General features: G+C 34.0%; 1 protein-coding gene across 1 annotated transcript in view; it reads left to right on the top strand.

Moving 5' to 3' along the window:
* Positions 1-12094, top strand: part of LOC148952692 (uncharacterized) — a 124122-nt gene that overhangs the window by 44522 nt on the left and 67506 nt on the right. The window contains exon 3 of the mRNA XM_089088046.1: positions 105-275. Within this exon, the coding sequence (XP_088944172.1) occupies positions 105-275 (171 nt within the window). The remainder of the gene's footprint in view (positions 1-104; positions 276-12094) is intronic.

The raw sequence follows: 12094 nt of genomic DNA, 5'->3' as shown, positions 1-12094 counted from the left end.
TATTTGTAATTTAAACATAAATAAAAGAAAAAGCAGTTGGATTTGTTTATTAAGCTTTATTGTTTAATTTTATCCATGTGTATTTAATTTAAATTTTGTTTTAGAAGTTGATGGTACTTTATCAGATGACAGTGAGAAGTCCTTTCACATTCCAAGCCTTTTTGTGTCACCAAAACGTGAAGATGCTCCTTTGCTTACTTTATCCAGCAATTCAGGACCATGTAAATTACAACATGACAACACGGAATCAGAACCTAAATGTTTTGACAATAAAGGTATGGTACATCTCAAATTTTTTATATTTGTAGAATTAAATTTATCGGATAATATTTTATCTGACAAAAAAAGGACAAAGATGAAAGTTATTATTTCTTATTTCAATGTGCTGATGCTTCTCAGAATGGTTTTATTGTCTTTAGTGTTGTAAATGGTAAAACTGGTTCTTTTACCGTAAATTTATGGAATTGTAAATTTATGGTAAAATTGTTATTTGTATCTGAGAGAGAGAGAGAGATTTATTCTAAACAAACAAACCATTTGACATCAGTTTAGCGGCCACCCCAAGAAGTAAAAACTTGTCCAAGGGGGTAGCAAAAATACACTAACATTACCAAAAAAAAATAAATAAAAAAAATCTATCTATACCACAGTCCCCAAACAGCACCACAAACCTTACACCTTAACATTTTCATTAAATTTACAATCATATTCATAATCATAATCATCATCCCCAGGAGCCATAAGTATTTACCAATATCTTAAAAAAAAATCATACTTACTAAAAAGTATCCCTTTAATTACATCTTAAACGAAGAAATAATCACGTATATTTTTTATATTTTGATAAAGATAGTTCCAACTTCTCATCCCCCTATGAAGCAAAGAAAACATCGATTGGGCCGAAATAACCAGCGGAATACTAATCTCTACAGATGACCTAGTATCATAATCATGGACGGAAGATCTCAGATTTGCTAAGCTATCAAAACACGGGAGGTTTATACCCTTTTGAATCCTAAAAATGAATAGAAGTGTATACAACTCGCGTAATCTGGAAGCTGGCAGTAACTTTACACGCTCATACGCGTTTCTTACCGAATTCCGGGGTTGTAGGCCATCTAACAGCCGAACAGCGTTGTTTTGTAGAACTCGTACTGGCCGAACAATAGAAGGAAATATTCCATGTCAAACGCTACTACAATACAATATATACGGATGGATAAGGGAATAATAAAGAAGGCGCTTAACAAAAGGAGGAAAAAAATGCTTCTGTTTTACCTATTTAATTATTTTACCGGTATTTCACGTGTTTTACCGATATTTTATGTATTTTGCTGATAATTTACCGGTATATTATATATTTTTTTTACACCTACTAGCTATCATCGTACAAAACTACCCAAAGACTGGGCGAAACAGGTCTGGGTATGGTATTGTTAGTGTGAGTTTAACTGGAGACACAGCAGGCCGAATAAAAAGTTACATAACTGTTAATTGCATTCAGTAGTTTCGTTGAGAAGTGTTTATGATTGAGTTATGAATTGCTATATGACTAGCCCTTCTTTTACATCCTATCGCCTTATTTACATTTGCTTATTCTCTTTTACTGAACAGTTTAAGTAATCTTTCCACTAAAAAAATTACAGAAAGCAATATAATTTTGCCTGTGGGTCTGTAGCAATATTACCCAGTTCTCAGCCTAAAATAGACTTAGGTTTCGGCACCGATTTGGTAAATCCGGTTCTGATTTGAAAAAAAAAACGGCACCAAATTTCATCGTGATTATAAAAAAAAGTAATCCTTAATCATTTGCTTCTCTCTAGCGTGAAAATCAAATGATGTTAAAAATAATAATAACAGTTAAATATTTAATAATGAAAGAATTTATAATGTAATCAAAACTTTTTAATGAAATGAATATTTTAAAATAATATAAATTTTAATAATATAAGGTGTTCTTACCGACAAAATAGGTGTTTTTACCGAGCATTTTTTCTGTTGTTACTCTAGCGTGGACACACTAGGCGGTAAACAATGCAACGTCAATTGGTCATAATAATTCATTTTTTTATAATTCATTTAATAATTCATAATTTTTTTTTGTGTTTTCAATGAAAACGATTGAAAAAAAGACAATTCCCCCCCCTCCCTCTCTACACATTGGAAAATATATTGTATTTCCCTCCTCTATATTCGTAGGTATCAATTGCATGGTTAAAGACTATAGACTAGATTATCTTTAACTGTACAGATAGTTTTATTGCAGGTAATATTCAAACATTTAACAATTACAACCACTTCAACTTTAATAAACTTTATTGTTCTGTTACGCTTTGTTAAGTCAGACGGCCTTTTAGCCTTGAGATACACTTGTTTTTTTTTTTACCGAGCGTTTCTAAGAGGTGTATAGAATAGTGTTGCGATAGACACATTTGGCAGAAAAAAAACGCTTGGTAAAACCAACGTCGACGGCAGCAGTGCAGCCGTCTATTATCAAAACAATAAACAAAGGCCAAATAAACGACCGTTTATTTTAACGCCTACGCGTTAAATGTAAGATGTTAGATGTAAGCGACACAAAATGGAAGGGAATACACTTGGAGTTTTTTTTTTTTGCTGATGAATGATTGTATTTGCAGAAGTATATCATAAAAAAGATGTAAATTTGAAGTCTTAAAAGATTGTCTGATTTGTTGGGAAGAAAGAGAACGATTGTAAAAAAAAGCTAGATAATTTGATTACAGAGTGTCCAAGAATTCAAAGAAGTTTGAAGCAATTAGGGGATTGGACCCCAATTATCCCCTGCCTTCCAGCCTGAACAAATCAACGCCTATTTATTATAAATAAAAAATTAGTGTTAATCAAATTTATGTGCCCTAAACTCAATAGTTTTTTTTTACAAAACTTAAATTCATTTATATAAAGATAATTTCTACCTATTGAAGTGCTCCTACGTGGTCACTGTTTCAACTAAAAGTTGCTATTTTTAAAGCTGGTCACTGGTCGAAAAATGGTCACTAAGGTCACTTTTTTTCTGAAAATGGCTAAGTTTTCTTTTCAAGAATTTGTACATCCAGGCCAATGCAAAATTCTGTTTAGAGTGGAATGATTTGAGAAAAAGAATTTTTATCACACTTTGTGGCGTTCACTCTTAGATTCTGTCCCCAACTATGTAGCTGGCCTTAATTTAGGTGCTTGTTTATGGACAGAAATAACAATAGCAGCTGACAAGGTAAGTTCCAATATTTGATTTTCAACCAAAATGGTAAGGCTACATCCCTATTCATCATCTTAATTTGATATAAGTTTAGCAGTGGAAGACTTGGTTGCCGCTGCAGCATAAATGGCTGAGGGCTGTCTTCTTATACCCCTTAGAAGTGCTATTCTGGTTTTTGTTTTAATTTTATCTATAACTGTTGCATGTAAGTTAGAGCAGTAAAAGGGATTGACAACCCTTGCCACTGGTGTTCGAGATTAGGCCATTTGCTGATGTCCATTCAGATGGAGGCAGATAGAGATCAGTTTGCATAGTATATTTGAAGTAATTCTAAGGTTTATCCCATTTGGTGGAACATCTGAATCCTCATCAAGTTTAAAACTTTCTAAAGAATTTTTACATTTGTAACCGAGATGCATGTAAAGATTGCAATTTTCATGGAAAAAAGGTTTATCTGGATCAAACGTATGATAAAGTAAAGATAGTTTAGTTTTGATTTTTATATATAATTGAGCTTATATTTTATTTCCCTTTTTTTTCAGTAACTTCATACTGAAGTGAGACCTGCACAATGAGGAAGTACATATTTTTGAAGGAATCTTCTGTGGGATCAGAAGACAATCCCACAGGTTGACCCTGTAAAGATTGGTGTACTGAAGTGATCAGTGATAATGCTGCCTTTTCCTGCTCCTTGTGTATCTGTGTATTGAGCTGTTCAAAAGACATACAAGCTCTGGAGCAGCACACTAGTACAGAGGGTCATCGGCAAAAATGTTTACAATAAGTTAAATCTTTTGCAGCTACGGATGGTAGTAGCTTCTCACGCTAACGCTAATAGGGACTCTTTGCCAATCCTCACTTATTCTTTGTTTATTTGTTTGAAGGACAACACTTTGAAAGCTGAACCTATCTGGGCGCTGAGAACGGTCTCGTCCAACCTTCCTCTTGTATCTTTTGATGGTATTGCAACTAGCCTCAAAGCTATGTTTGGGTATTGGATGCCCAAGGTCTTAGCTTTTGGAGCTGATACGCTTGTATACATCATAACTGAGACTTCGTCGCCTCACTTTAGGGTGATTATCTTGGATGATATAAATGGTGCCTACTACGTTAGTAAGTTTGATGAGACGAGAAACGGAGCTGGTAAGAAAGAGCTTCGGGTTCGAGTAAGATTCTGGTCTGAAAAACTGAACAAGGCTGTCAGTCGTCACTTAGCCTATTTACCTATTATTAGCCTATTATTACATGACCTATTTCATTGATCATGCAAAGCAGAAGATTTAAAATGCGAGCTTGTGAAGGCAATTCATGAAGCCAATTTAAGCCTCAAAAACCTTCTTATGATAGGGAGTGATAGAACTTTTGTTAATAAAAAGGTCTGGCACTTGATGAACAGTGAAAAGTTTAAATAACCGGTGATCGAAGCAAAGGATTGTTGGATATTGGGACATGCAGGAACCATGTTGTTCATAATTCTTTCCGAAAAGGACTAAAAACCATTGCGGACAAAGGTGATTGCAGGGTATTATTTCTTTCGAGGCTGGCCGGCTAGATTAGACGGCTTTTGGGAGATACAGAAAGAAATGAATCTACCAACTGTAGGATTTATAAAATTTGTGCCCACCTTGGCTCAGCTTTGCAAGGGTTCTCTAAGAATGGAAACCATTGATTGATTACTTTCTGAAGTTTATCTCTGAGAAAAACAAAAGATTTGAGAACTCGTATCTGTTGATTGCCAAGCTGCTTTATACTATGAAGGCAGAGTTGTAGTTTGTTACAGACAGTGCTGATTCGTACTTGTGCTGTTTCGACGTCTCTTGAACAAAAAGGGTACTGAAGCAGTGTTAGGAAGTTAGATGCTAAACTACTTGATGATTTGTCAAATATAAAGAGCCTAGTAGACATTGTGTTGTCACCCTTATGCAACCCTTTAGCTAGAAATAAAAAGTAATCTAATTGGTTATTTTTTTACTTCAGTTAAATGACCTTTCAATTTCCCGGAATAATTTTCAGCTTAAACTATATGGGTATAGTTTACTGCCGTTGAGACGGCAGTAAAAGAAATTGTCGGAGACAAAGTGGGACTACCGGATATTGCAAATTCGCACATACCGAACATTCGTCGGGTCCAATCTTCATCCAGTGCAGGCAGTTCTAACGTGTCTCCCGTTAGCGTTGTATTTCGTAACCAGGATTTTGCGAAATCCATTTTCCTAGCTAAATTGAACCTAGAAAAAATGGTTATATTTGTGTCGGAGTACTTGACTAGAAAGAGGAAACAGTTGCTTGACTTGGCTCGCAATAAAATCGGTTCAAAGAAGGCATGGTCCATAGAAGAAACGATTTCTTTTAAGCAGGGTCCAAACACAAGAAAAATCCGAAGTGCTAATGATATTATCAGTCAAGGACTCTCAGCTTAATGTTTGCATTTATTCGAGCTATTTTTGTTCAATTTTTTCCTTTTCTTTTCTCTCTTCTTGATATCCTTTTCTGCCTTCATGGACATTTTCTTATTGTTTTTGTTTTCCTCTTTACTAGAAGAGAAAAAGAAACAAAGGAACGGAGGATGAATGTGGATAAAAATGACTTAGACGAACAAATAAACTTTCAAATGGGGATAAAGCCATTTATTTAGACAGTGAAAAAACAGGTACAAAAGTCCAGATATTTCGGTCACATATACAGCGACCGTCTTCAGTAGAAATACTAAAATAATAAAATTGAAACTAGCATATTTATATATAACAAAATAAATAAATTTTCGGGTCATTCACAAAATAATGAACTTCAATGAGAAGACACGGAAGGCTTTACCACTTTCATTGGAAATTTGTTTTACATTTGGGCAAGATTAAAGAAGAAAATTTACATCAAGAACTTTGTCAATGTACTCTCTTTGAAAATAATCCAGTGAATAATCCGGAAGTTCATTATTTTGTGAATGACCCGAAAAGTTATTTATTTTGTTACATATAAATATGCTAGTTTCAATTTTATTATTTTAGTATTTCTACTGAAGACGGTCGCTGTATATGTGACCGAAATATCTGGACTTTTGTACCTGTTTTTTCACTGTCTAAATAAATGGATTTATCCCCATTTGAAAGTTTATTTGTTCGTCTTAGAACGGCAGTGTGGTCTAAGAAAACACCACCTAATTTAAAGGTGTTAGGTCGAAAATACGTTATATATATGGGGAAATGAGACCAACCCAGTAAACATCTATAAACTCAACATTTGGTTTGCAATTAGAAGACACGGAAGGCTTTGTCAACTTCACTTGAAATTTGTATTACGTTAGGGCAAAATCAAAGAAGAAAATTTAAACCAGGACTTTGAATAAATTTTTTCGATGAACTCTCTCTGAAAATAATCCGGAAGTTCATTATTTTGTGAAAGACCCGAAAAGTTATTTTTTTTTTGTTACATATAAATATGCTAGTTTCAATTTTATTATTTTAGTATTTCTACTGAAGACGGTCGCTGTATATGTGACCGAAATATCTGGACTTTTGTACCTGTTTTTTCACTGTCTAAATAAATGGATTTATCCCCATTTGAACGTTTATTTGTTCGTCTTAGAACGGCAGTGTTGTCTAAGAAAACAACACCTAATTTAAAGGTGTTACGTCGAAAAAAAAATGACTTAGACAAACTTTTCATAGATAGTTTCAAAATTTTCCGCGTAACTCGCGGAAAACAAAATTGGGATACGTCGTATATATGAGGAAATGAGACCAACCCAGTAAACATCTAAAAACTCAACATTTTGTTTGCAATTAGAAGACACGGAAGGCTTTACCACTTTCATTGGAAATTTGTTTTACATTTGGGCAAGATTAAAGAAGAAAATTTAAATCAAGAACTTTGAATGAACTTTGTCAATGAACTCTCTCTTAAAATAATCCAGTGAATAATCCGGAAGTTCATTATTTTGTGAATGAACCTAAAAGTTATTTATTTTTTTGTATATAGATATGCTAGTTTCAGTTTTATTATTATACTATTTCTACTGAAGTCGGTCGCTGTTTATGTCACCGAAATATCCGGACTTTTGTACCTGTTTTTTTAACCTAATTTAGTTTTTTAACGGTCGCTGTATATGTGACCGAAATATCTGGACTTTTGTACCTATTTTGTACCTAGTTTAAAGGTGTTACGTCGAAAATACGTAGTATATATGGGGAAATGAGACCAACCCAGTAAACATCTAAAAACTCAACATTTGGTTTGCAATTAGAAGACACGGAAGGCTTTACCACTTTAATTGGAAATTAGTTTTATATATGAGCAAGATCGAAGAAGTAAATTTACATCAAGAACTTTGAATGAACTTTGTCGATGAACTCTCTCTGAAAATAATCCGGAAGTTCATTATTTTGTGAATGACCCGAAAAGTTTTTTTTTTGTTACATATAAATATGCTAGTTTCAATTTTATTATTTTAGTATTTCTACTGAAGACGGTCGCTGTATATGTGACCGAAATATCTGGGCTTATGTACCTGTTTTTTCACTGTCTAATTAAATGGATTTATCCCCATTTGAAAGTTTATTTGTTCGTCTTAGAACGGCAGTGTGGTCTAAGAAAACAACACCTAATTTAAAGGTGTTATGTCGAAAAAAAAATGACTTAGACAAAGTTTTCATAGATAGTTTCAAAATTTTCCGCGTAACACGCGGAAAACAAAATTGGGATATGGTACAATTTTTTTGTCTTTCGTATATTTTTCGTGCAATTTGTGGCACATTGTGTTTTGAAGTGTTGGCAACACGGCAAACCTGTCACATCTCCCCTTGAAATATTGTGACTAGTTGTACAATTGTTTCAGTTTAGCATATTTCACCTCTTTTGGTACAATCACACGCAATTTGGTGTATTTTTCAAAATTTGGTACAATTCAGTATTTTCTGTACTGATATTAGTAGTTTTGATTATGTCTAAAAATTGTGTCACTAAAGAAGGACTTGATAGGGCCGTAACATACGAGTATTCCCAGGTTAGATTGGACGTTACGAAAAAAAAAGTACCGCAAATTGTCTGAAAAATGTACCAATGATCAATAAGTTTTACCATGGTCCAATTTTTTTCTCACATGATGCGCTTCGCGCAACACGCGGATCGGGCTATCAATGAAAATATTGTATCAAACATTTTTTTTTTACTTTCTCTCCATTCCCTCGTTTTTCTTTTCCTTTAAATAAAGAAATTGTGCTCCCAAATTGTGCTCCCAAATTAATTATTGTAGGAATTGTTCGGTGTAACATATTACTTCAGGCAAAAAATGTTGTTTTCCAAGATTTATGACTTGTTTTGCACCATAAACACCTGGAACTGGTCCGAAATTCGTCCCAAATGACGTTTAGTATACAAATCTGGGTGCTGGAATTGAATTTTAACCTTGTATTCTTACGTAATATTTTCCAAAAGCTGTTGCTGGTACCTGTTGTTTACCCATGGCGAACCAAGTTTCCTTTTGATCTTCTAGATATTTATTTTTGCTTATGTTTTTACAATCTAATTGAAAACCTTTTTCATTTAGATTGGTTCCCCTGTCACTACCACGACAGCGCTGTTTTCCCTATTGAGAGATTGTATTTAAATCTTCCTTTTCCCTTTTATGAGGATATCTCTGGGGGAGGGGGTTGCTCTTGTAGCCCCTCCCTAATATACGCTACTGCCTACAAGCAATACAGGAAAAAAGTGTTTTGAAATTCAAACTGATCAAAGATGTGGGGCTATGGTCTTACGTGATTGGCTATGGTCAAACGTGTACTCGCGATTTTGATGTTGAAATAATATTTTTATCCGAAATAGTTGTAAAAGACCCTTCTCTCCCTTTGCAAAGTCGAGTTGAGTGTAACCCCACAAATAGTACAATAGAGGCCATGACTGTTGCTATCTTTTAAATCACCTTAAGCATGTAGATAACGACGTCTTCCGTTTTTAAAACAGGAAGCGGCTTTTAAAATCAATGTTTTGCACAGCCATGATGTTTCAAATTGTGACAATTTTCTTTATATTTGTTCTCCTTACTCCTTACTGTGTACGGTTAGTTCATGTTAGGGTCTCATGATCGTTTAAAAGATTACGAAGTATATAGGCTAGTTTGGGATGATGTATTCGGAGACATTTCATTTGATGGAGCAGAATTGAAAGATGGACTAGCAAAATGTACAAAAGATAGTGCATATGTTGAACTTAGGAGTCTTTCTCGATGGGATTCTAGTAAGGGCAATTCTTTACTTTTTTAGAACTGTCAAGAGTTTCGATCAGCCAAATGTTCACTTCTGTCAGCAATGGACTTTGTTAAATCCCAACCTTTGGTTGTAGGCCTATGTGAAACTTTTTAAATGACATGAAAGTGACTGTAATGGATTTTTCTGTTCCAGGGTATAAAGTTGAGTATAAAGGTAGTTCTCTTATGTAGAGAGGAGGACCAGCAGCTTTGATTAGAAGTGATGTGGATTGTTTGATAGTGATGAAGTGATGAGTGAGAAGTGATGTTTGATTAGAAGTGATGTTTGATTAGAAGTGATGTGGATTGTTTGAGAGTGATGAAGTGATGAGTGAAAAGTGATGTTTGATTAGAAGGGATGTGGATTGTTTGAGAGTGATGAAGTGATGAGTGAGAAGTGATGTGGATTGTTTGAGAGTGATGAAGTGATGAGTGAGAAGTGATGTTTGATTAGAAGGGATGTGGATTGTTTGAGAGTGATGAAGTGATGTTTGATTAGAAGTGATGTGGACTGTTTGAGAGTGATGAAGTGATGTGGATTGTTTGAGAGTGATGAGTGAGAAGTGATTTGGATTGTTTGAGAGTGATGAAGTGATGTTTGATTAGAAGTGATGTGGATGTAAGAGATGACCTTTCACTCTGGCTTGAAGGTAAAGTTGAAACTCTGTTTATTGAAACAAGGTCGTCAGGATCGGAAAATTTGATAATGGGAATAGAATATAAAGTACCATCATTTTCAGATAATGATTTTATAGAAGTTTTTGAAAGCGTTTTGTCTAAAGTTACAAGAGAAAATAAAAAGACAGTTGTAATGGGTGATTTTAATAATAATCTGTTGAATTCAGATGGCCCTGTTGAGATCTATAACATACTGTTGTCGTCTTCTTTATGCCCTATAGTATCAATTCCCACGAGAATAACGAAGCCTTCGGCAACTCTAATTGATAATATTTTTGTTGATGGCCAATTATTGAAAGATTGTTCGGCTGACGTTCATATTAATGATGAATCAGACCACCTTATGTTGATTGGCAAACTTGACATTTTAAATACCAGGCCGCCAAAAAATATGAAGATATATCGATATTTATCAGAAAATAGTTTAAGAAAATTAGCTGAAAATTTAGACCATGATAATGTTCTGAAAGTTTTAGGGAGTAAGCGGGCAAGTGAGGCTTATGATTTGTTTCTGTAACATTTCTTATGGAGCTTGATAAGTATTGTCCAACTAAACAGGTAAGAAAGGAAAAAAAATATTCCAAGGAAGGAATGGATGACGACTGTTATTCTTGCTTCTCTAAAAATGAAGAATAATTTGTATAAAGATTATTTAAATGACCCCACTGATCAGAAACTCCAGATTTTCAGAGAACACCCATATCGACTGAATAAAATTAAAAGGTATGCTGAAAATAATATTACGAAAAGGAATTTGATCAAATTAAGGGAAATATGAAGAAGATTTGGATAAAAATTAAGGAAGTACTGGGCCATAAAAAAGAAAAGGAGCAAATAAAAAAGATGACTTTTGGTGATGAAATTGTCAATGATCCAAAAGAAATTGCGGAAAATTTATGCAAGTATTTTTCAGAGGAAGGTTCAAAACTGTACCATGAACCTGCTAAAAGACCATTGAGACCCTCCCCCCACCCTCCCTGTCCCCAAACTCCCACCTCGAAATGTAACTTCTGAATTCCTGTTTACGGAATGTGATGAAAATGAAATAATTGAAATTATTACTAAAATGAAATCACAATCTTCTGGAATTGATGAAATGTCGTTAAAAATAGTTAAAGTAACTAAAAAAATGTAATTCCTTTTTAACTTATTTAATAAATTTTTCACTTGAAAAGGGAACTTTCCCATAAAGGCTTAAAGTAGCATGTATATTACCCATTCATAAAGGAAAGTAAAAAAAATGACCCGAGCAATTACAGGCCCATATCCATTCTGCCTTTTTTTCCCAAGATTTATGATAAAGTGGTTTAAAATAGAATATATAATTACCTCCAGGAGCAGGATATACTTTGCAAAACGCAATTCGGTTTTCGGGAAGGACTTTTAACGGATCTTACCATTTTAAAATTGGTTGATTGGGTGAATAATGTATTTGATAAAGGCCTAATAACGGCAGCATTACTGTTAGACATTAAAGAAACATTTGATACTATTGGTCACGACAAATTACTTCAATTTCTCAAATCAATAGGGATACATAACGTACCTTTAAAATGGTTTCATTCGTATTTTAGCAATAGAGCAAGTTCTGCATAATGTAAACCCATCATCTGAGCGCCATTCTGTACCTTGTGGAGTGCCACAAGGGTCAATACTGGGACCCCACATTTTCTTATTTATGTTGACCAAGTAAAATATTATTTGTCTGAAGCCAACATAATACTTTTTGCAGACGATACACTTCTTTTTGCTGCATGTGAAAATCTACCTTGTTCGTTTACAAAAATGAAAACAGCTCTGACTGAATTTATCTCATGGGCTGATTCGAACTATTTATCACTGAATTACAGTAAGACAAACTATGTATTATTTTCTAGAATATCGTCAATTCAAAAGATCTAAAATTAAAAGTAGCTAATAATATATTAAATAGAGTAAAAACCAGTAGATATCTTGGATTT

The sequence above is a fragment of the Artemia sp. Qi Xiang Cuo genome, chromosome 4 (assembly GCF_049724085.1).
Source record: "Artemia sp. Qi Xiang Cuo chromosome 4, ASM4972408v1, whole genome shotgun sequence".
Taxonomy (NCBI): Eukaryota; Metazoa; Arthropoda; class Branchiopoda; order Anostraca; family Artemiidae; genus Artemia; species Artemia sp. Qi Xiang Cuo.
This window is presented reverse-complemented; position numbering and strand designations above follow the sequence as displayed.